At 38.3% G+C, this 24,277-nt stretch overlaps 3 protein-coding genes across 7 annotated transcripts; all 3 read right to left on the bottom strand.

Moving 5' to 3' along the window:
- Positions 1–502: 502 nt before the first annotated feature.
- On the bottom strand, positions 503–11,539 carry LOC147044399 (oxysterol-binding protein-related protein 6-like). Of its 4 annotated transcripts, none has more exons than XM_085933984.1 (23): positions 11,399–11,539; positions 8,626–8,826; positions 7,655–7,798; positions 7,527–7,580; positions 7,308–7,421; positions 6,829–6,996; positions 6,316–6,466; positions 5,916–6,034; positions 5,708–5,797; positions 5,456–5,597; positions 5,165–5,286; positions 3,899–3,991; positions 3,628–3,805; positions 3,429–3,500; positions 2,969–3,183; positions 2,704–2,841; positions 2,583–2,646; positions 2,439–2,517; positions 2,191–2,335; positions 1,967–2,117; positions 1,737–1,863; positions 1,549–1,671; positions 503–1,427 (listed from the first exon to the last, which is right to left on the bottom strand). In XM_085933984.1, the coding sequence occupies exons 1-23, from the start codon at positions 11,462–11,464 to the stop codon at positions 1,319–1,321; spliced, it is 2,865 nt and encodes a 954-aa protein (XP_085790110.1). In that variant the 5' UTR covers positions 11,465–11,539; the 3' UTR covers positions 503–1,318. The 4 variants fall into 4 exon arrangements, with proteins under 4 accessions (XP_085790110.1, XP_085790112.1, XP_085790111.1 ...); XM_085933986.1 differs by lacking the exon at positions 11,399–11,539 and adding an exon at positions 10,114–10,290; XM_085933985.1 differs by lacking the exon at positions 3,899–3,991.
- Positions 11,540–12,234: 695 nt separating this feature from the next.
- On the bottom strand, positions 12,235–16,651 carry ube2z (ubiquitin-conjugating enzyme E2Z). Of its 2 annotated transcripts, none has more exons than XM_085934700.1 (8): positions 16,551–16,651; positions 15,771–16,424; positions 15,120–15,192; positions 14,760–14,947; positions 14,265–14,376; positions 14,068–14,180; positions 13,887–13,977; positions 12,235–13,628 (listed from the first exon to the last, which is right to left on the bottom strand). In XM_085934700.1, exons 2-8 carry the CDS (start codon positions 16,193–16,195, stop codon positions 13,449–13,451), a joined length of 1,182 nt encoding a protein of 393 aa, XP_085790826.1. In that variant the 5' UTR covers positions 16,196–16,424; positions 16,551–16,651; the 3' UTR covers positions 12,235–13,448. The 2 variants fall into 2 exon arrangements, with proteins under 2 accessions (XP_085790826.1, XP_085790827.1); XM_085934701.1 differs by having other exon boundaries at positions 15,771–15,906; positions 16,551–16,630.
- An 811-nt stretch (positions 16,652–17,462) lies between these two features.
- Positions 17,463–20,437, bottom strand: atp5mc1 (ATP synthase membrane subunit c locus 1). The gene is made up of 5 exons (XM_085934466.1): positions 20,285–20,437; positions 19,095–19,142; positions 18,827–18,910; positions 18,343–18,521; positions 17,463–17,837 (listed from the first exon to the last, which is right to left on the bottom strand). The coding sequence occupies exons 2-5, from the start codon at positions 19,131–19,133 to the stop codon at positions 17,723–17,725; spliced, it is 417 nt and encodes a 138-aa protein (XP_085790592.1). The 5' UTR covers positions 19,134–19,142; positions 20,285–20,437; the 3' UTR covers positions 17,463–17,722.
- Positions 20,438–24,277: the final 3,840 nt, after the last annotated feature.

The following is a 24,277-nucleotide window of genomic DNA, read 5'->3' as shown; positions in this document are numbered from 1 at the left end:
GAAATAAATATCTATGTGTCCAGAAATAACTGCCAGGGGGTTGTGACTGAATATTGGGTCTCCATCCACATGAGGCATCTACTATGACAGGAACACAAAGAATGACCCAGAGGGAAGGAAGGCACATTAATCTTAGATCATTTTCAACTCTGTGATGGCCATGTGGTGACCCACAAGAAATAAACATTCAGTATAGACCAGGAGTGGGACTATTCTAGGACACAAGAGATTATAGAGTACAGTTCTACTTTATTACTTCTCTGTTATTTCTGGCGGTCACAGAAAGTTTCTAAAATTGTTAACTCTCTATTTTGGTCTTTATGGATTTAGCAAATGTGGTTAAAAACAACAACAACCATGAATAGTTTTATCAGAATGTAATCTTACTAAAATGTTTTACTTTCCTTTAATTGTCAAATAAGACACCAAGTGGTAAAAACTGATGACTTACTAAATATAAAAACCAGAGAAACAATCTGAATGAAGCAACTGATGAGCTAGACAAGGAGCAGATTCATTTAATTTATTAAAAATCAAAAAGTTAAACAGCTGATTATCAAATATTCTATTGCAAGCTTAACAATTAGAGGAAAATGTAACTTAACAGTATTTGCCTTCACAAGCTATGACTGAAATGTCAATTTAAAATACTCTGGCATGTACTTTATCAAGTGAAAATCTCAGTCTAAGCGATTATATTCTCAAATCAAATTAGACATTCGTCTTTGACGTGATCAACAGCAAGGAATCGTGCTACATTTACAAAAGGACCTTTGTGACGAGGTTTAGTGTGCACCAAAAAACAAGACACGTGTAAATTATCCCCACATATCCATCACGCCTAAAAATGACAGGAAATATGATTTTTGCTTTTAAAGATCTTACACAATTAAATATAAATATTTTTGTTGCTATCTCTTAAAACAAACATGGACAATATGAACATTTTTACCCAGGATTGTTCACCCACACTATTTAAATGATAGGAAAGGTCAACTCAAAATCAAGGAATATTCAGTGCTTATCAATGGAGGTAGGCAATACCATGGGGTTAAAATATCTGACATAAATAAAAATGTCATCATTAGTTACAGATAGCATTTCACCCCTGTGGTCCAAAAACAAATAAACAAAAAAATCAGAGGTTCATGAATGCTTTCAAACTTCCTCAGCCTTTCCATTCCGACAGTAGCAGCATTCTGTAATATATTTATGTACGTGCTAGTTGGGTGTATTTGTACCAAAAAAAAAAAAAAAAAAGGGGGGGGGGGGTTGAATTTCATTCTCATTTTAGACAACTGAGAGCAAAGCAGTGATCCTACCACAGGTCTAGGTTCTCAGTATTAGCAAACCCCGGTTCTTTGCGGAGATTCCAGTAGTTTCCGTTGTATAGCCACACTTCTCCGTCCTTATCCTTGGATTCTTTCCTGAAAACAAAGAAGCAGTTAGTTAGCAATCAAAATATGCATCGATGTCATTAAGTACATTACACTGAGTGAAGACCAAGAATTAACACCACCGACTTGGTGAAAAAAAATGTCTTCTTACCTGAAGAACCTCGGGATGTGCTGCTTCCCTTGCTTGGCCATCTCCTTCCTCCTCTCCCTTTGTTTCCCCTCCACCTCGTCCTTCTTTTTATCCGCCTCTGCAACCTTTCCCTCCTCTAGGAGCCTGATCGAAAGATTGCGTAACATGAATACAGTACGTGAAAATGGAAATGGACTCGACTACTTTACCTCTGGTCTGGTCTGAAACGAGCGTCTGTTGGTGGAAGGACAGCTTGCAGCTCAGGTGTGAGTTCATTTAGCTCTCTGGCATAGCGTGAGAAGCCGTAGAACTGGAAGTGGTCATCAGGCTGTACATCTGGGGGGGGGGGGGGGGACATTTAAAATCAAGCAGTCAGAACAAAAAAAAAAAAAAAAGGCAATAAGAGGAATGTTTGTGCTTGATGCAAATGAAAAATTACTTGGCTTCCAAATGCACTTTGGGGTCGATAACGTGTCACAGAAGATGCCCTCGTGCCAAAAGCCTCCAAAACGATGCACGACCTCTCCGGCCCGGTCTAGAACCACACCCTGAACCCCATTTTTACTGCTGTCTGAGGTCCAGTACTGAGACTGTGTGCAGAGAGGAAAGAATCAGAAAAAGGTTCTGGATATAGATTTGAAATAAAACAATCATTTTTCTGACCTTGACAAAAGTTATCTTGCAGGTGCAGGCATCGCTCTTTTTGTTTCTGATGACCACCTCGCCGTAGTGCTCCAACCAGCGTTGCTGACTCAGCACATTGTGAATGCAAGTAACTGCCTTGTTCCATTCATAGTGATCACCATACCTACACATATTTGATTCGGTGGGCAATTATTATCAAAATGTGCACCTCTCAACTGGCTCCTGTTTCACATTTGGCAAGTGTGTCCATCAAAATTCCATCTCACCTGGGTAAGGTAACATTGACAGGTCCACTAGAGAGGATCTCCACCGACTTCCCCCAAAACTTGTTCTTCCATCTTTGATCTTGACAAAACAGACGCAAAGCGATTACCAAGACAGACATTTACATTGATCACACACTTCACTACCTTGCCAGAAGGTGAAGTTTTCAGACTCAGCATGGCAGGCAGAGATGGGAGGATGATGGCTCACCTGAAGACAACGGATCATTAGATATGTTTTCAAATTTTTTAAATATTGGGACGTTACCTGCTCGCTGACATAGCGGAAACCTCTGTCTTCTCTGTGATTCTCGTACGTTTCTCCGAGAACGGGATTGAAGGGTTTGTAGCGATACCTCCATGATGCCCACGCATATCCAGAAATTGAAAATGCTGCAACATAAACCTGGCAAAGGGTAAAAGACAATTTAAAACATGTTACATTTAGAGCTGCTTCAGATGTTGGGCTCGCTTTTAAATCAGGTGCGAATTGTAGTCCAGAAATAATGTTTGATTTTCGATTCCAGACTCACCATACGCTCGTATGGATCATCAGTATGATTAGCAATGTCGAGCAACTCAGAGTACTCCAGCTCTTCTGACATTCTCTGCAGCAAAGACAGAGGTTCATTGAGCGCCACGGGCATGGAAACCCTTGAAAGGTCTTTGCCAATGTTGTTGTAGAGGATGCTCATGATGCCAATATGGCTGTTGTCCGTTCCTGGGGCTGGCAAACAAGTGCGACGACCTGGATTACAGGAAAACAAAATTCAATGCAAAATATACTTTGAGAAAACGTTTTTTTTCCTCTATAGAATTATCACAGTGTTAATATGACAAAGTCTTGGGATGGACAGTCCTTGATTTTAGAAGTAAGTCTTCAAAAACATTATTCACTTTAAAAGAATGGATAATTCTAAAACAGTTGGGACAGTTAGTAGCTGCATTAAATAGCAAGTTATGGTTCAAACCAAACTAACTAACTAGTGATACCTGTGTCAGACACCGGGGTTGGTTTGTCAGTTGCATTCTTTAGACTGGCTCTGTATTTGACGTTGGCACTGGCTGAAGAAGACAAAAGTCTTAATAATTCAGTTTCTTCTTGAATCAAATGGAAGGATTCTTTCGCTCCGTTGATTGAACAGCCAAAACACATCTCATAATAATTTCATGGAGGTTTTTTTTCACTCACCGTGTCCTTCATCGGGCTCAGATGTGCTCGTGGTGGTGATGTCACTCAAACCAGATTCATCAGAACACTCTGCTTCAGAGGAGGTGTCACATATGATCACTTCACTAGCATCAAAATACTCTGCCATGGAATCGGCCACAGAAGGTGCACGTTGACTATGACTCAAAGATGGCGTTCTCTGCGTCAAGAAAAACAAAAGGGCATTTTGAGAATTGTTGTTCCACATTCAGATGCAAAGTTCAGATATGCAGAACTCCGAAAGCGTGCACACCTGGTCTGCTTGGACAGTGCAGAACGATTCCTCAGTAGATTCCGAGGACAAGGAAAGTGATTGGACTTTGGCCGAATGAGACTGCATGTCATACTAAAACAGCCCCGACAGATAAGAAAAAAAATAAAATAAAAATTAAACTAGATTTCTAGGGGGAAAAAAAAACAATTTACTGCTTAGACAATATATTATATATTCCGTATTACCCTTTTTAATCCATTCCAATCTAGTAAATATTGAAGAACACTGGTTACACAGGCACACGTGTATGTGCACATGAAAAAATAATAATAATAATAAAAAAAAAAAAAAAAAAAAATCAGAAATAATTTTCTCCTTTTTCCACCAAATGTTTTTGTTGTTGTTGTGTTTTTCCTTGCCCTCTTGGAGGTTAAGATCAGGGGATGTCATTAATATTTGTCAACTGTGGGAAGGAGACTTTCATTACATTTAACTTTACTCATATGATGCTAATAAAAAGTATTTGCCCTCTTTTCAACTTTCCATTATTTCCGGCAAACTTTGCTCACTTTAATGTCAAACATGTACTGCCACCCAATCCAAGGTGAACTTTTGGAGTCATCAGCAGAACACACCTTTACAATTGTCAAAGGAATGTTAAATATTTGGGATCGTTTCCCTTTGTCACACAACTAGCCGTTTGTTGTGCAGCATGCCGAGATTGCAATTGTGAAACTTAGTGATGGAAGGTTAAACTTTTTGTCTTCCTGTCCGTTAGCCACATGCTTGCTGCTCATCACATGACATCAACAAACTGCAATCTTGGAATGAATACCAGTTTCTCATACAAAATAACCAGCTATGCATAAACTGTGACATAGACAAAAGACCAAGCAAGCCCAGAAGAAACATTGTGGGGAAACCTGACAGGAAGGTTGATTATGAAACTTAAAAATAACTGCCCACTCAGTGCATCTTTATGAATGACTTGAGTGTTCCACCAGGTTTGCAGAAAAAAATAATAATAATAATCCAACTGTGAAGTCTGATGCCTCCCTTCCCAACAAACAGGCCAAACCTGCTAAACAGTTTCATGCTAGGCCAAAACAGTTCAGATAAACTGATGACAGGGATAGGCCCTTTTTTCTTTTTCTTTTTTTAAATGTGCATGGAGATAAAAACTAACTTTGGATGAATAAAGGTAATAGGTTTCATTTCTCAACTAACTGCGGACAACACTGAAGAAATGATACAGTCAATGATTGCTACATCGTTAGCCAGTCATCAATTAGTACTCTTAGTCACCTCTGACATTGTGCTGTACAGTGAAGCTGGGTTGTGGCTCCGACCTGGGCCAGTCCGGGCCTGTCTAAGTTGTTCCTTTTCCAAGGTCAACCCTTGATGGGCAGACTTGAGAGAGGTAAAAACTGTAAGATACAAAAGCATTTGAATTAAAAAAAAAAAAAGTTAAAATGAGCAGATACTGAAAAAACACTGAAAACCTGGAACTGCTTATTTCGAATATAGAATGAAGTAGAGAAACCGGTGTCAACAATGAGCATTGTTGTATTATTATTATTATAAACAGACACATACCCCTTTGTGAAACTATGCAGATGTCCTGATGGAGTTTCTTGGCTTCTGGTGAGGTGACTTGAGGATTAGACAACTGCGAGTAGACGTAGTCCGGTATGGATTGAACAGACCTGAAGTCGTTACCAAGGTGGCTGGAAGTGAACTGGAGAAAAGAGGAAAAAAAAACCCATTACGGTCATTGCTTTTTTTTTCTGTAAAATGTATTCCAGTGTAGAGCATATAAAGACAATAAAGAAAAGCTTTGAAACATACAACTCCTCCCATAGCTTCCACACGGGACAAAGTCCTGGAGTGACCAAATGGTTTTCCAGTCTTCTTCTTTGGTTTCTCTAAGGACAGATTCTGGGTGGATTGAAAAAAACAGCAACACAATGTAACCTCAATTTAACGGACCTGGAACCAAAAGAATCAGCGGACAGATAAGGGTGTTCAGTAAGGGCAAAGGAAACCTAGAATTGACCTGCATGCTGATGCGCTTCTCCAGATCTGTGTCTGTGATTGGAAAGCCTCCTTCCAGCCAATGGAGTCGCTGAATGAGCAGGGCCAGTTCTGTCAGATCTGTCTGGCAACGAGTCAAGTCTGATGGAAAAGGATCCATTTTATTAGGTTGAACCTTTACCCCCTTTGCAAATATTGCAAATCAATTTGAAAGCTTTTGGGGGATGGATCGGGGAATACGTAATCACTTCCTTGAATTTCAATTTTACTTTGGAATTGATGATTGTACAAATGTATTTTCTCCAATCCACTCCAGGTCAAAATGATATAAAGACTCAAATATTTCCAAGGTGCATCTGCGGATGGTGAACCACGAGTGTATGTATTTGCGACATGGATAAAAAGCTTACGGCTTTTCTTACCATTGGATGCTGCGTCAGTGTCGTTGGTCTGCTGTAGCCAGGCTGATACCTTGTTGGTCACGCCTGAATGGGAGGCAACAGTTGGGATGGGCATTTCCATTTCTGGTTGGAACACTGATGCGGAGCTGGCAGAGTTGGCAAAGATGGGCAACTAAAAAACAAACATGAAAAAAAAAAAATCACAATTGTGACTTTTTTTAATGAACTAGTACTAAAGTGGAACTGAGTTTCATAGATGACCTTGCTTGAGATAATAAGTGAATTATTTTTGCCAGCTTTTTAAGTTTCAATTTTATATACATGTAGAACACACATTTGTGCTTCTTTTATAAGTTTTTTATAAACACAGTTTTGCAACAACAACAAAAAAAAAATGGTTCCATGAAACTCTCAATAACTGCACGGAGAAGCAAAATAACTGTACACATTTTCATTCGGTATATCCACATTCATAACCCGGAAACACACAAACATACACGCACACAAACTCATTTATTAAAAATGTCTACTCACCGAGGTTCTTTTTCTCTGGGCCTGATTGTTTAGAATTGGCAAAGAACTGTGGCCAAGAGAGATTGCGTGAAGCACTCCACGTTGGACGCTCATAGCCTCATTCTTTTGAAATACACGATGAGCGCACAACTTTGTCACCCAAATGTAAAATAACTCATGGCTCTTGGCCTAACACAAAGGAAGAAAACAGATATTAGCAGTCAGGGAAAAAAAAAAAATTGTGTAATAGAACTTGATATAAAATAGTGTTCCCTCAGTATGTATTCAGATCCTTTTTTTATTTTACATTTTAAGGATTTGGTCAATTTTTAATTAAAATGTTAATTATGATTAATTGATTTGTAAAAGTAATTACGGAATAATTTCATAATTTATTTTTACTATACTACAGAATTTTTTTATTTTTTTTAAACTGGTCTAAATTGATGATATTGTCTCTTATGAATTCATATGACATTCAACTGCATTTTGAAAATTACCATCAAGTGGTAGAGATTGTCTCCAGCATCCAAGTCTATACGTTTAGACTTTTTATTAATGGACATAACAGCAACACTAACATCCATAGAGCCATGAAGTTTTCCTCTTTGAATCTATAAAACAAAGTGAGAAACAAAAAAAAAAAATAACTCATACTGTTTTGAAACAAAACTTCCATAGTCCTTAGTGGGGAGAAGAAAAAAAAATTCTTCACTTACATCTTGATGTGTCTTTGAATACTTCAGGATTCCTTTTTCCAACAAGAAGTACCTCTAAAATACAAGAGAATAAATCCTCGCATTTTCAGCCAAGAATCATTTTTATTATAAAATCTTTAAAGAGGTACCTTGTGCCAACCCTTTAGTGGGTATTTCCTCCTCTTCATCAAAAAGCCCTCACATATGCCAGGAATACTGAGATCCATAGAAGAGCCAGGAACAGCACTCTGGTCTACTTGTTGCAAGTCTTCCATCACTTCCCAATTACGAGACTGCATACGGTACATGTAGATTTTAATTGACTTGCTAACTTTGCAGCAAATTCTCCCGTGTGCTTAAAGTTGCTGTGGACTTTTTGAGATTTGGGCGTGGCTTGGCAACCTGGTCACCTTTCTTTTCACGTATTCGAAGCATTCAGTCACGAGTACGGTATTCTGATTACCTGGGGAGGATCAGTGGGATTTCCCGATCGACTAGTTAATTGTATATTTCAAGTGTCACGTATTTTCCAAATGGGTCTTTAAAAGTAACAAAAAATTAAAAAATCTGGTCTCTCTCAAAATGAAACACGCCTCTTTGGTGGTTCTGCATAAATTTCCAAGTTATGTAAGGTGAGTGCGTCAGACGCACAAGCATGAGAAATTGACTTAAGCATGAACGGGAGAAAATGCAACTACTAGAGTAAAATAGTAAACGGCAAGTTAATCTTGTCACACATATGTACAAGTCATTTTAGAAGTCTGTTGGAACGGTGACAGGGAAGGAGAAAAAATATTTTTAAAAAATCACTGCTTTGTAAGCACTGTAAGGTATGCAAAGGTTTTGGTAGGGTTTATGACAAAAAAGCAAATCTTTTGAATAGTTTGAATTTTAAAAATTTTTCAAGGAAGCATTTTACATTTTACCACTCCAGTACAATGTTTGTTTGGAAATACCTAAATTGAGGCCTGATCTCTCATAGAATAAACAGATTATTTTACATTATGGTTATATTTGAAAAAAAATAAAATAATAATAATCTAGAAAAAGTTGATACATCAGGCAATGTTCAAATGGGGTCTTGATAAGAATTTGCAACAGGATTTTGCAGTCGAGTTACCTGTTTTGAATGTTTGGAGGAGCCAGTGCTGCTGCTCCTGGAGTGGCCGGGTTTATATACACTGGCTGGGGATTTGTCAAGGCTTGATATCAATGAATGGTTGCTACTAAGCAAGGGTGGGCACAGCTGGGGGTCCATTGGTGCACTGTCAAGCGTGACAGGACTGAGGACTGGCTGTGAGTCACTGCACAGTAAACGGCACTGTGGAGGGTCAACAAAAGCAACAGACGCCAGTTACAACTAGAGCAAAAAGTTTCAAATGCTTATTTTTGTCATTGGACACAAACAAATTTTCCCTTGTGAGATTTGAAATGATCAAAACATTGGGACTCGACAAAATTAGAAACTTTAAATCTCAAAATGAGATCAGTGAAACAAACGGATCATGTCATTTAAAAAAAAAAACAGAAATATTTGAATATTTACTTTACTACACTGTACAAAAAAATTATTTTCTTTTCTAATGCTTTTGAGGCTGCTTGCACTTGAGTGATTGCAATTTTTTTGGGCTTTTGAAAGCTGTAAAATTTGCAATAATCAGCAATGTGGTGGCATCCTAAATGTCTAACGATTTAGTCAGGGCACCTTTTCGAAGTTCAATAGTTTATTCTTAGTGGACTTGTAGATATGTGACTCTACGAACCTCAACGGCAGATAGCATCACATTTTCTCATCAGTGCATAACGCTACAGCGGCTGCATCCATAGATAAAAGATACATAGGTGGAAGAAAAATGTGGTGGCGTGACAAGAAAATCTGTGTCAAGTAGAATCAAAACAATTTTGTTTACCCATAACCATGCTGGTAAAATTCATGCTGAAATAAAATAGTCATATTTCCAGTGATAGGAGCCTCCATCAAAATACAGTCTATAGAATATGTAGAGAACTACACAACAAACTGATGAAATCAGAGACTAGTAAAAACTGTTCAAATATTTGAAAAAGATGAATGGTAATGAAATTACTAGCAATAGCTGCAGTTTTTTTTTTTTAAAGTGAAGATCATTTGCAATTTTATTATTGACACATGAAGTCGATCCACAATTTGTCTCCGAGGGCCACACTAAATTATGTGACGGGCCGTATCTGGCCCCCGGGCCTTGAGTTTGACACCTATGGCCCAAGTCCTATCCTTCATAACTAATAATCACATTTGATATATTTTCCAATCGCTATGAACGAATCAAATTATTTAAAATGAATGCCTTCCAGTTTAGTAGAGATAATGAATAGGTGCAGGAAATTATAAAAATGTTGTCTGTACTGTAGCATATTTTTTTTATCCTGAAATACTGCAGGATTATGAGTTTGTAATCAAAGTTTGAGGGATTGTATAATTGTCATACAGAAAACATGGTTCTAAATACTACAAATATTTCTCCCCGCAACACTCAAAATACATTTCGCAAGTATTGAATGGACACACTGATCACTTGAGGTCAACGAAAATTCAAATCAAAGACTGAAATATTAAATCCAAACACACCTTCTTTAATCTGTGTGAAGATCTGTACTCCAAACAGTCCAAACAAAAAACCTTCAGCTTTTCTCCAGGATAAATGCAGCTCACAAAAATCCAAAAAACAATACCTCCATGAGCTTTTCTACAACATAGTCTTCTGACAAGTCTCCTTCATGCAATATAGAGAACAAAGCCACGCCCGAGTGAGTCTGTACTTGCCAGACTGGTGCATATCATAGAGAAGCAAGTATCTGGGTGGGGCTGAAAGTGGACAACTTCTTTACCTTACCCAACAGGCCTACCAGCTCTGTCATCGGGGGGGGGGGAAGAGAAGAAGAAGCTACAAACAAATTCTGAATGACTTCCAGAAAAATGATATAGTGCTACAATGGCAACAGCACAAACTTTCCACTTAGTTTCCAAATCTGTGTCCTTTCCTCTCATGTTGAAAAACATTTTTCCAAGCTGCTCTTGAATGCAACCTGAATAATTGACAGTTTATTCAATTGCACATGTCGGCTAGTATTGGGGTGATATGATCAAACTTTGTCATCCTTGTGAGCAGTCGAGCTACAAGCACATAAACAACAATGGCTGCCCCGACTGGTTTGCTGTGTTTTCTGTAAAAATTCCAAGAACACTACCAAAATATGTCCCAAGGATTGTAAAATGGATGACAACATCAAGGTTATGAAAGCAGTCTTAAGTGTAGAGTTAAAATCCTGTTTGCCTACATTTCATCACAAGGATTATATCTACAAGTATAAATTAAGGCAACGTACATAGAGTACATAGTGTCATTATAGCAAGTGCAGCTAGTACTGGGCCATGTGGAGGAAAAAAATAAATAAATCACAATATAGGCCGATTTATATCATGATAAATATACCATAATTTATTTTCTGTGATTCTATAAAAAAAAATTGCTTACCTTTCCTCACTTTATTTTGAAGTGACATGATTTTATTAACTGATGAGACCAAAATGAACCTCTACTCATTAAAAAAAAAAAACGACCCTCATCTATGAAGCTGCTCACTAATCTGTATTGATCAGATAACTAATGATACTCGCAGCAGAATAAAATCTGAAGTTGCTAAGAAATTAAATAATGACCAATCATAGCTCAGTTTGTTAATGTAGGAAAGAAAAGAAAAAAAAATGACATTTACAAACAAACGTGTCAGCCTGGGGTAGTGTCGTGGTGAAAAGTTTGAATTTGCGCTTTGGAAATTCACAACTCGTCAGGATTTTAATCAAATGATCAATCAGTCCTAAAATGTCTTAAAGGTATGTGACAAGAATTTACCTGAAAAGCAGCAGCCGGAGGAAGCAATTTCACTCTCCTAACACGTCCCTGATTGTTTGAGACCATGCCGTCACGGAACACTGGATTGGAGTTGACCACGTTGACAGGTGCACCATGGGATCCAAAAAAAGGGGGGAGAAAAAAGGGGGCGGGGCGAAGCGGGGCAGGGCGGGGGGGAGTCCACCCGATTCTATTCTTTACAGGTAAGCAAATGCCGACAGGTAAATAGATTAAGAATTGAGAATTAAAAGGCAAAGCAGGCTACATTAAAGATATACTCGTCATTATTCAGTAAAATAATCACATTGTCAGAAATGTATTTTTAAAACATGAATTGATCATTTTGAATAGTTCATATAGGATGATCATGTTTATATTTTCGAAAGATAACTTAATATACACTGAGCTATTTCTTGTAGGGTTTATGATTTATTTATTTTTTTACATTTTTTTTAAATACCTCTGGAATTTGAAATTTCCTTGTAAAAGAAATATACTGTTTTTGGCTCATTGGTTTATTTTATTTTGCCCATTTGCAGTACAACTGCATATGGAGTATTTTAGAAGTTTTTCCTGATATATTTGGCTTTAATAATTGAGGAAAGATTGAAATAATTAAGATAAATGGGGGATGTGAATTGAGTAAAGCTCAGTGTGCTATGACAGCAGCTTTTGTCAGACTTATAAATTGGCCATAACACCATAAAACACTCATTTTACTATAAACAATATAGAAGAAACTTTTGTTTATACTTAATAATTTAGATTCTTCCAAATCCATTTCAGAACACAACTAATGCCCTGTATATTTTCGAACATCATTTAAAACATGCATATCCAAGACCATTTAGTTTATTCTGCAATTTTACAGAACATTATAACAGCACAAACAAACCCCGACGACCTGAAAGGAATCGCTAATAGCAAGAGAGAACTCACATCAGTTTTTGCTATTCATATTTGTTGTGCAATAAAGCCTTGTATAATAGAAATGCCCCAAGTAAACATAGGTTTTCTAACCTTATCCCTGCCAAAGGAATAGAGTGCATTGCACTGATAAAAGGTCCCACTAAATCTTAACTTGGCTATTGAACCAAAGGCAGAAACATTACTGGTGGCCAATGGAAGGTGGACAAGACTATTCACTGGAACAATTTATATTTTCATGGTGTCATTCACACTTTACAAATGCTGACAATTGAAGTGTTGGTTACACTCAAATAAAGGAAACAAAAGTCTTAACATTGCCCATGCTGATCATTGCATCGAAAAATACATTGATACATTGAAAGACGCTTGGAAAGGGGAAACCTTGAATTCTCAAGTGTTAGCAATAATTTTGCTGCCAGCTACAAAACAGCTACTAAACTATGGAAGACATGGGACAAGACATTGAACAGAAGTTTTGAATTTGAGTGTTGGAATTTGTGATATTGTCCTCATCTTAAAGATCTATTTTCATCTTAAATAAACTGCAAATGGGAATAGCAGCAATATTTGCAGTGTGTAACAAAGATTACAGAAGACTAATATTGGACATGTTAAAAAGAAACGCAATAATAATGCAATACTTTACTTTTAATGTCCATAAAGTACCTAACGCCCTGCATTTACCCAGTACTTCAAAAAAAAAAAAAAAAGATGTAAGAGGGACATCATTTAATTGACCAATTTGATTGCTCCTTTTAAAAGTCATTGTCATTTACTTTTTTTTCTTGTTTTGACAAGCACAAGGGAATGTTTAATCTCAAAATGTACTATACATCTGCAGAGCCTCTTCCAGTCCAAACCATTTCAAAATAATAGCTGATAGCACAAATATACAGCTAGAGTAAATCTGCCAGTGTTTGACTCCTCCTCAATGGTGTTGAGTTCTCTTGCTGTAGTGCGGTCATTTTTTTGGGAGAGCAACATCATTGCTTCTTTTATAAAAAAGAAAAAAAAAAAGAAAACATAGGATACGAAATTGTTTCATGAGACATTCTGATATTTTTTTGTTTCTTGCAGCAAAAAAAAAAAAGTCCTCTCTTCTTGGGTCTGTTTTACAGTATCATGGCTGGATGCTCCCCTGGCTGTCAGGGTCCGTCTCAGAAGAGCTGCTTTCAGAGTCAGAGTCGTTGTCATTGGGATCGCTCATCACACGTTTCTCCCGTATTCGTCTATGGATGGCGCTGAGCCGAGTCTGCAGCCGCTGATAGTCATAACGGCCACGCTTTTCTCCAAATGGGTCCTGTAAGAGGTTTGCAGAGGTCATTCAATCTGGATGTACTCCGGCGATGTAATTATTTAGCTAGCTAGCTAGTAGCACTAATGTTAATACATTTGATGGGCTAAAGTTTTGGTCAACATTGGTTTTATTTTTGAATTTAATTTTGCACATGCCCAGAAGCAGAAGGTGGGGCGTCAACTTTCAATAATTTCTTCCAAAAATAACAGGTCATGTTACCAAGCTGTGTGATGTGTGAACAAGTGAACTATCGGTACTCACCTTCATGTTCTGTCCCTGTAGATGAAGCCTCTCTTTGCAAACTCCCTCGTAGAAATCATAGTATTCTAGGAAAGACTTCTCCATCACACTCCTTAAAATGAACACACAATAAATGATATGCAGGTGTCAGAGGTGAGAAAATGAAAGCGCCAAAGAGATGGGGAAAAGAAAATAGTCTTGCCACAAAGCTTCAGGACAGGGGACTTTGCCCTCCAGCATGTCACACACAGCAACCCTCATGGTTTCATGACGTATGCATTCGTTATAGTTCTTACTGTCCCCTGGATGTCGCTCCTGAAAGTCACAAACATATCTTCATTGTGTTACATAGGTAGAGTATGTGCAGTTTCTATAAAAAAAAATCCGTTCAAGGTGCACCTGCTCAAATCCAGGTTCATTGTGATAAGGTTTCTCTGTCATCAGTGACTGGATGGAAATGAGGACAGAGGAGATGCTCTGCGCTGGACTCCATGCTGGCCCTGTCCATGTTCTGTACAACAATGCGAATGTCCATTCTCATTTTAACAGGTAACATGAAATTGAAAGTACATTCTCTGAGGGTGCCATAATAAAATATTGCCACTCTCATTCAAAATCGCAATATAAATAATGACAAATGTGAAATTCTGTATAGATGTATAGCGTGTTATGGCAGTATTAAATGGAATGACACTCCAAGTCACACCTGAGTCAGAGTCACAGCCAAACTCTGGGACAAAAAAAAAAAAGGTGTGACGTATTGTCTGAAAAATATGATAAACACTTCTCATTATCATTGAGTCATGAGTAGAAGCTGTACAGAAATTATGCTGTGGATTATTAGGAAAATTGGACAAACGCTACATCATAATAAATGTTTAACTTGGGGCTTACCCGAGGATGCTGAGGCAGACCTTGCCATTGCGGTAAAAGTTAGGATTGAACCGGACAGTGTTCTGACCGGTGGTGATGAGCTTGACCCGTGGAGGGTGGATGGGATAGTCGGGTGGGCATCGAAACAGGAAGAGGAAGAAACCACCCTCATACGGTGTGTCAAATGGTCCCGTTATCAGCGCATGGATCTTCGAAAGAAAAGAAAATGTACTTAATACATTAAATGTACATAAAACATGAACACAGCAGGAACATGGACGTTTGAATAACAATATTTCACAAGGTTTTATTTAAAAAGCCACAGACGTATTTTACAAGCTAAATCAACAGTGTCAAGTTGAATCTCAAGTTTTTTTTTACCTTGGTCATGTCTTGAGGATCAGGAACAACAAACATCCCAGGAGGCGGCTCCTTGTAGATCGACATAATATCCCTAACAACACAAAACAATAGTAGGTCACTCTTTGAACATTCTGAAATCTCAGATGTCTTCTGTGATAAAATACAATACATAATATAGTTGCAGCTGTAACAAAGCGCTTGACATATAAACAGGCCTTACGAGCTCCAATTAGGAGGCCAGCAGCAGAATTTTGGACTAACTGGAACATTTGAAGGAAGACTTGTTGACTCAAAATAAAGTGCATTACAGTAGTTTAGCAGAGATGTAACAAAAGGCAAGAAAGGAATTGCTTTCTTTAACCTTAGCCAGCTGTAAAAGATGGAAATAGCGGGATTTTACACATGCACTGATTTGGAGATCCAATTTGAAAATCACTGTCCAATTTTAGAACCCAAGTTCAAGACTCCAGAGAGCCCAGATCATTAGGGTTGGATGTAATTCAATTTAAAGGTCTTCTAGATATTTGAAACTTTGTGAAAAGCAAAATAAACGACTGATGTCAACACGATTTCAAGTCTTTAGTTAAGTCAGTTTTCCATAATACATCTGCAGAAAGTGACGGAGAGAAGCAAAACACTTTCACTTTCGAATTTGGCTTCGTTGATTACCTTTTTATTCTTAAAATAGCTGGTTGCGACGTCTTTTCGTTATCCCAGTCCGTACTACGGGTAGGATCCCAAGAAGCAGCGTAGACCTGCGTTAGGGGGCCAGGTCCAGCCACTCCGGCGACACCTTGTCCAACACCTTGGGGGGGTGCAGAGGTGTGTACGTTCGGTGATACCGACACGACCGGTGGAGATAAGACAAACACGCTCCAAAAGTCCGTCTGAGAAGCCGGGAGACCATCAGTTGGAGACCCATCATGGCTTAGGGCAATCTGGTCACCCTCAGAGGTCGGGGCCGTATTGGTGCTGACGGATCCACCAGCCAGAGAGTTTCCCAAAGTCGGCAAGGGCGAAGATCCACCGGTTTGTCCGGTAACACTAGAGCCATGTGTATCACCGGTTGACGCATCTTCAATACTGTCCGCCATGGCTCGCAAGCTATCAAGCTGGAGCTAAAATGACTGGTGTTCAACAATGTACACAAATTGTTAGAAGCATTGACAGCAGAGCGATAAGTTTAAAGTCTCTCTGCTTCTGTGGTGCTTCGGTGGTATCAGAGAAACGACGACCCGGGTCCAGATGAGACCAGAAAACCAGACATTTCTTCCCCAGACATAGTAGCTATTTCTCGTTAGCTTCACTGTGTTTTCCGTAGGCCTAAAAAAAAAGTCGAAAACCGCTAGCAAACTCACATCTTCTGCATTATGACAATCTATGGGAGAGCGTAGCGGTAGATAATGTTGACTTGGAAAAATATGGCTTCCAAATAAAAAGAATTCTTACCACCCCGTAACCTTGTCAAAAGCTCCGGAGTGCTCAACTTCGACATCGGACGTGGTTTCAAGTCAAGATTCACACGCACGATATTTTGGGGGAACTTCCGGTAATGCTTCAAAGTAAGTGCGCCTCAAAGTAAACGTATATGTCGTGTTCTGCCTCGTGTTTACTCACTTCAAACACTTTGCGGTCGTCACAAAGACTGCATAATAATAATAATAATAATAATAATAATAATAATAATAAAAGCTCCCCCCATAGCCTCCTGGTTAGTGATACCAAAGTAGTACTGAAGTACATGACTTCATACCCAAGCAAATGCTTCACAATAAGGTGGTACTGGTTAGCAGGTGGTAGGTTGGATTCTGGCTCCGGCCTTCCTGTGTAGAGTTTGCATGTTCTCCCTGTGCCTGTGTGGGTTTCCTTCAGTGTCACGTGGTGTTTCAAATGTTTTATTTACCTTATGGCGTAGATGTGATTGCACATAAATGTTTTAATTGCCGGGTCATTTTGTCTTGGGTAAGTAAAATTGATTATCTCAAAATGCTAAATAAATTATGCCTACATCACTTCATCAGAAAGGCAATTCTAACCAGTTGCCTCAGCCACCTCATGTTGCTCCTTGCAATGCAGAGGAAAATATGAACAAAAATTCTGTGTACTCGTGTGGTGCAACATACGCAGCTGCATGTTTATGATCTGGTTCTGAGGTGTGTAATTTGAATTTAAGTTTCATCTTCAGTCACAATAAGTAAAATAAAACTATATCCAGATGCCATTTTATTGAATGATGGATACTCCTGTCTCATCCTCACCTCAACTCATTTATGGACTACCTTCTAAATTAACACACAGCATTATTAAGATGAAAATATGACAATATTTCAAAATAAAAGACTGAATTGCAAATTAAACAAGTTGGTTCCAACCATTTATTTAAGATATTTTTCATACTGAAATAGTCTTCCAGAAAAACTACAGAACATAAAAATGTATCCTGATGTGTATCAGCCTTTACTCTTGATTTCTGTTAATTGGAATGGCCCCCATCAGCACATCAGAGGTCCTGTTCTGGAACATCCCCACTCCATTCAATGGATGGAGAGAGGGAAGGTAACTTGGATGGAGAGTTGACGGGAAAGGTGTAAAAGAAGCTGAAGGTGTGATTGTCTCCAGATTTACATGGCAAAGAGAATAAGGAATGCCACCATCAGACAGAAGAGACCCATAGCCTCAGATAGAGCAAAGCCCAGGATGGCGTAGGAGAAGAGTTGCTGCTTTAGGGAGGGGTTCCTGCAGAGAACAGAGAAGAATTTTGGGTCAGATTTACCAGGTGCTAATATTCATACACCGTTATTCTGTCTCCATTTCACTAGTTTGATGATATCTTCATTTAAAAAAAAAAAAAACAGTCATTTAAAAAAAAAAAAAAAAAAAAAAAAGGACATTTCTAAGGCACTCCAAACTTAGTTTTGTAGTTTTTAATTTGACAATTATGGTGCAGTTGTAACAAAACAAAACTTTTTAATAGACTTTTTCCTCAAAACAACCATCACAGCTGCCAATGTGCAACATATGCAGCCAGGATTTATTGAACTATAAGCCTGCCAGAAGACGAAACTACAGAAGAAGGGGAGGAAAAAAAAAAAAAGCTTTCTAACAAAAAAAACACTTTTACTGCTACACCATAAACCCTGATTTTGCGTGTATATGTACCAAGTTTAATGATATTATCAGTGGACCAGGCCAAGAACCCATGAATGCATAATGTAGACTTATTTATATTAAAATAAATTACCTAGCATAGCCAATGATGAGGCTACCAAAAACCGTTCCAATTCCGGCTCCAGAACCAGCAACTCCCACTGTGGCAGCACCAGCACCAATAAACTTTGCAGCAGTGTCGATGTCCCGAGAGATCGCACTGGTCTGGAAAGAGCGGCTTAGGACTGCAAACTGACTTACTGGCAACAGTGCCTAGAGAAGACAAGAGAACTTAATTAGCAATTTAAAACAGAAAACGCTCATGCGCAGTAATGGAATAGAGACCCGTTTCCACATTTCTCTTTTTTTTTTTTCACAACATCTGATCGTTCTTAAACAAGAGCCTGCTCATTTTAAGGCATGGGACTTGGGAAGGACGACGGCGAGCTGGCACATTTCAGTAAACATGTATACTTGTTGATCCTAATGGAATTTTGATCAAGTAAGCCACGTAGTGCCGACGTGAAAGTGGTCAATTAAGATTTAGTAAAAGTGTGTACATGATCACTATTTCTTACCTGTTGCTGCTCCACTGTTGCTTCGGGTCTGTTAAAAATAGAGACTGAGACTGGCCGGGCAAGGACTCTGGACCCCCCACGCAGCTACATTTAATACAGACAGTCAAATTCATAAATCATGGCAATATTATTAATATTTAATTGCAACAATCTTCCTTGATAAACATCTCAAATTATTTATATGATCCCAAGCATTACCAGTGATTTGTGACAAGAATTAAGTGGCAGTAAGTCTCAGAGTGGAGCAAAATTGTTCATGCCAACTTACCAGAGCAGGAGAAGTGACAAACTTTGCACAGGAATACATGGCTGGAACCTATGACAATGAGAAAATGCATTATTATTTTAGTCAATGGTACAAGTAGGGTCCCAGCATGGAATTCAAACATTTAAAACACACAGCATTGTGTTACATCAAAAGATAATATTTGTAATTTTTTTTTGTTGAGAATACTATACGAACATAAATCAATTTGTGATTGCAGTTATAAGTTGAACTTCTCTCATTGTGATAAAATGCCTAAATGTAATTTCAGGAACACGGTAGAAAACAAATGACGTCACTGCAATGTCAGGAAATAAGTGTGAAGAACCGTATGGACATCCTGCGGTCAAGTCTAGCGTTGTTGTCTGTTGCTGGCCAGTTCGTTTTTGGAGGATAATCCAATTATCAACAGACTTGGATCGATTGGCGATTTAACTGAGGAATCTGAAGTCTGCCGATAAAGATGGGTAAAAGGGCTACAGCTCCCCTTTGCATAGAGGCGCCATTTCCTGAAGCCTGGAGGACACTTCAGCTTTAGATGTCACCTAGCTCTGTTTGAAATACCAGTCGTGAAATATTAGCACTATGTTCCAAACACTGATCCGAGGTTAATCTGAACATTTACCCGTCTAGTAGTTTATACACGGGGTCACAAGTTTGTCCTGGAGTGGGATGGGACACACTGCCAGCCAGTGCTAATATGTTGCTAAGCTAAGCACGTACCGTAGCTGAAGGTCAAAATGAATTACTAATGATTTGTCGATCACAGTGCAAACCCATCAAAATTAAATCTTCAGCACAATGCAATGCTAAAAATGCCGATGATAAAAGTAGAAGAAACAAGCGAGGTCTTGACAAGAGATGCCTAAACGAAGCACAAAAGGCCTGCAGACAGAATGAGTCGTCCATCCAGTCCATAACAGTCAGTGCAAATCAATCGCGTAGTGGCGTGTGACAAACTCGACACAAAAAAAACAGATTGCATGCGTGCAAAATAGGGAACACTTTACACATTAATACAAAATGCCCAGCGAATCAGCTGACATCCATCGGTACCATTTTATGAATGGCCGACTTAGCAATGATGCTACATGGTGTACTTCAGAAGCCTTTCCTGACAAGCTCCGACAGAACTGAGAATGCCATGTTTTAAAAAGCTGACAAAAGAAAAAGAAAGCTACAGCAAATATTACCGGTTAGTTACGGTATCGGGAGGGTCCCTGATTAGCTTCTCTGGCACCGAGCGGTAGTCAATGAAGGCAGAACGCGAAAGACTGTCACCTTGTGATTTATAAGAAATGTGTGTACGTCCTAATCGCCCATTGGACAGTGAATCTCAGAAGCGCAAGTAGTATTCTACGTCATCAAGTAACTTCCGTTACTGTAGCCTATTGGAGAGACGTTTGTTACTCAAGAAACTATTTTATTGGTCAAACCTTGTGTAGGCGGAACCAGTGAACTGGAACTTTTACTACTTACCGGGCGACGAGGGGCGACCTTTCAAACACATCCCGTGTCCTATATAGCTATTGGATAATCGATAGGAAATCCGGTCTGCAAAAAAAAATATCAGCATAGATATGACCAATACATAGATACCAATGGAGACTACCAATATTTATTGCAACAATAGAAAGCTATGCTTCTATGCCTTGTGACGTCCACGTTGGTGGGGTCAATTTTGCAATCAAAAGCAATGCATATAGATTGAAAGTATTAATAACTTACTCTGAGTCATTTCTCAACTAATCCCCCCCCCCCCCCCCCCCCACACACACACACACGCACACCAATTACGATTTTTTCACTGTATTATTTTTCAGACGGTAGTTTTCTTTCCATACATAGCGGTGAATAATTGAGCAAATGGACCGACATTGCCATCTAGAGGTGTAAAGCGGAACAACGAGACGTTTTTCAATCGAGAACTAAAACTGATGAGTTGACACGTTTCATAGCATTTGCAACATTTTGTCCCATGGGAATTTTCAAAAATCGGTCTACATCATAACACCTTCCTAACCCCTTAAAAATTGATAAAAAATGACACCAACCCCAGGAAGTTGGGCCAAATTGACTGGGTCGGTCAATTTGAGATGGAAAGGGAGGGGATGAAGGGGAGAGAGAGATTTGAGATTTGATTATTCGTTATATTATCATGTTGCATGCTGTAAATAAATTATTCACTAACGCTTCAGAAAAAAAGAATGTTGAAGGTAATATATGACAAATCCAAAAAGACTGCCATAAATGAGCTCGTGTGTTTTTTTTATAGGTTCCATGTGAGCCCACTCTCCACCGGAAGGTGGACAACTTCATTAAGATAACGTGCATTGTAAAGTGAAAATTTAATGCATTCCTCATGCTGTATTTTTCATCACCCACTATAGTGCATGGAGTCTTGCGTGATCTAGGAATATATAAAGTCTCCTTGTGGATGAAAAAAATACTAGTTTATTTTCCAGTAAAATCTCATTGCGGATGAATATAATCCATCTATCCATCTATCCATCTATCCATCCATCCATCCATCCATCCATCCATCCATCCATCCATCCATCCATCCATCCATCCATCCATCCATCCATCCATCCATCCATCCATCCATCCATCCATCCATCCATCCATCCATCAGCAGCAGCGGCAGCAGCATCAAACGAATTATGCATTATAAAAATACGATTATAATGTTTTCAAACACCAACATTTGTGGGTACGCGTGAAAAAAAACATAGTTCATAATCGATAACATAATTACTTTTGATTGATACGTACTTTTATGAAAGACGCATCACTTTAAACCACCAGGGTTACATTTTTAACCGCTATAGTGCAGGAGCAGGGCAAAGGCTGAAGTTATATAAATTCTAAAGAGGTAGTATTTGGCCCTGACGAGTGTAGCGGCAAATCCAAGTTATGGTTTGCTACTTTTTACGTTTGTCTCTGCAGCTTTGGACAATGACGAACCCTTGTACCAAATGCTTCATCTCTAATGTGTATTTTTAGAAAATTATTATAATCAATGTTTTTCAGTTTTTTTCTTTTTGCAATCTACTTTAATGCAGTGAAACCCCGTTTGTTCTTTTTAATTTTCTTAAATTCTAACTGCTGCAATTCAATCAATTACACGAGGGAGGATATAAATAAAAAAAAAACATAAAATAAAGGCATATCGTCTTCTCTCAGACAATGCAGGAGTGACGCAGTTGCAGTTTAAAACACACACGCGCGCGGTTCATTGAAGGGAAAGTATAGTGAAACAAAATTGCTTTGATTAAAAATAATGATTTCCTGTCCCTTAGTTATGTGAGGTATTTTATTTATTGCCTGTGGTCAAAATGTTGAATTTCCACATTTAACTGTATCCTCAGATTTCCTCGTGATTGTGCTCAACACTGTTAGCACTGTAATCCTTAAATGTTTTTGCACCTCGTCTTGATATATCTTTCTGGTGCCGTCCTTACTAAACAATCATTTTGTTAAACACTCCACTGCGTCTTTTTCCTATTTTCTTACCGCGCACTCACGTTCCCTCCTTTTTTTGTAATCCGCCCCCACAAAAAGGGCGTATAGAGGAGCAATTAACAAACAAAAACGTAAGCAGGATAAAACATTCATGTCCACATTATTACAGCATGTTAATAATATATATATATATATATATAATATATGAAAATAATAATAACTACAAAACAATTTATAATTCCTCAATGAATATACAAAAAATCAAAATACCAATTGGCTAATGAGTCATGGAAGGTTCTCACGATTGTATATATTATTATTGTATATATTGTACACAAAATATGTATACGATTGTACCTTTACAATTCAAATTATAAAGGTGAAACACTGGTAAACATGCGATAAAACAGGTGACAATTATACTACTACTAGTTGAAAGCGGCATTTGTCAAAAGCGCTTATAAATAAAGAAGTGTTCTATTTTATGTTCATAATTTCACATTCACTGCCACATTCACTATTAATCTGGCAAACACATTTTAATCGAAGGTAGATTCTAACAAATTTCTTCCCGCCGTCACACCTAAGTGAATTGAGAACAAAAAAAAAAATATTGCACGTCTTCTTAATTATACGTGAGTTGACTTCCACAAGTCTTTATTTTTGTATTTTCAAACTAGTAAGAATCGTTCATGTTTCGAATTATTCTCGCTAGACGAAAAAACGAAAGTTTACAAACAATTTGCTGGTTATGATGGGGTATTCGTCTTGATACGGGATATAATAGGCCGTGTGGTGACAATCATTGAGGCAGCATGGCGCTTTCCTGGTTTCCTCTTGCACGCACGCACGCACGCACGCGCGCGCTCCAATCCCGTGCACACGCACGGACACATAAAGCTTTGAGATGGCGGTGGCCTTGAACTTGAGCTCAATCCATCTGTCTGCAACCCCCCTTTTCCTTGCGTCAAACTTGACCTTGAACCTCTGAGGAAACGTCTGGGGTGCGGACCACACTGCAGGAGAGCACTAAATGTGACTTCTGTGTGTGGCCTCTGACGCGCTTGTGCATGTGCAAATGAAAGTAAAATGGGATCTTTTTATTGTACTTGATTAAGAAGTAACGTCATGAAAATGCTAAGATCTTTGTTCTGTATTATTATTTTTTTTACCTTGAATTTTGTTTTCTTCTCCTAAAGGGAGCAGAAAAGTGAAATTGCAAAAAATAAACGAGACAGGTAAGACATAAAGAAAAGTAACCAATCATATGCGTTATACATATGAGAAATTCAAGAGAGACGCAGTCCGAATTTTACCTTTTGGATCTGATCATGCTTTTTTTTTTTTAATAGAAATCCTACGACCAATTGTTGAATGAACTATGCTGAGACCATTTTTTTTCTTTTTAAAATACTTTTCAAATGAGTGAAATACATTACATGCAAACACGTCATTCCATTTTCCCTACTGCTTATATTATATGCTTATATTATATATTCTCACAGGTTTAGGGCTGAGCTACGTACGAAACTCGATCTATAGTATAATGATGTATAACAAGACACATTATCATCACTTTGATTTTCTCCATCACATATGGCGAGCTGTCGGCCTTGCAAATGAGAATCATATCTCAGTTGGGTTACCTGGTTACTATAATTTGACTATAATAAATCAAATTAAATATTGATACTGGTATTCACGTTACCATGTCACTAATA

This window comes from Syngnathus leptorhynchus, chromosome 16 (assembly GCF_054491065.1).
Source record: "Syngnathus leptorhynchus isolate UIUO chromosome 16, UIUO_Slep, whole genome shotgun sequence".
NCBI classification, from domain to species: domain Eukaryota; kingdom Metazoa; phylum Chordata; class Actinopteri; order Syngnathiformes; family Syngnathidae; genus Syngnathus; species Syngnathus leptorhynchus.
The sequence above is the reverse complement of the archived record's forward strand: the minus strand, read 5'-3'. Positions and strand labels throughout refer to the sequence as shown.

Bases quoted from the DNA above. Each gene is read 5' to 3' on its own strand.
- LOC147044399 (XM_085933984.1), bottom strand. From the start codon at position 11,464: ATGGTCTCAAACAATCAGGGACGTGTTAGGAGAGTGAAATTGCTTCCT. The intron at 6,035-6,315 runs GTAAGAAAAGCC...CTTTTCCATCAG, and splicing joins CACTGACGCAGCATCCAATG to ACTTGACTCGTTGCCAGACA. The intron at 3,992-5,164 runs GTGACTAAGAGT...GGGCTGTTTTAG, and splicing joins TGTACAGCACAATGTCAGAG to TATGACATGCAGTCTCATTC.
- ube2z (XM_085934700.1), bottom strand. From the start codon at position 16,195: ATGGCGGACAGTATTGAAGATGCGTCAACCGGTGATACACATGGCTCT. The intron at 14,377-14,759 runs GTAAGCCCCAAG...ATTGTTGTACAG, and splicing joins GTCTGCCTCAGCATCCTCGG to AACATGGACAGGGCCAGCAT. The intron at 13,629-13,886 runs GTGAGTACCGAT...AACCTCTTACAG, and splicing joins TACAGGGACAGAACATGAAG to GACCCATTTGGAGAAAAGCG.
- atp5mc1 (XM_085934466.1), bottom strand. From the start codon at position 19,133: ATGTATTCCTGTGCAAAGTTTGTCACTTCTCCTGCTCTG. The intron at 18,911-19,094 runs GTAAGTTGGCAT...TATTAAATGTAG, and splicing joins TTGTCACTTCTCCTGCTCTG to CTGCGTGGGGGGTCCAGAGT. The intron at 17,838-18,342 runs GTAATTTATTTT...TGTTCTCTGCAG, and splicing joins CTCATCATTGGCTATGCTAG to GAACCCCTCCCTAAAGCAGC.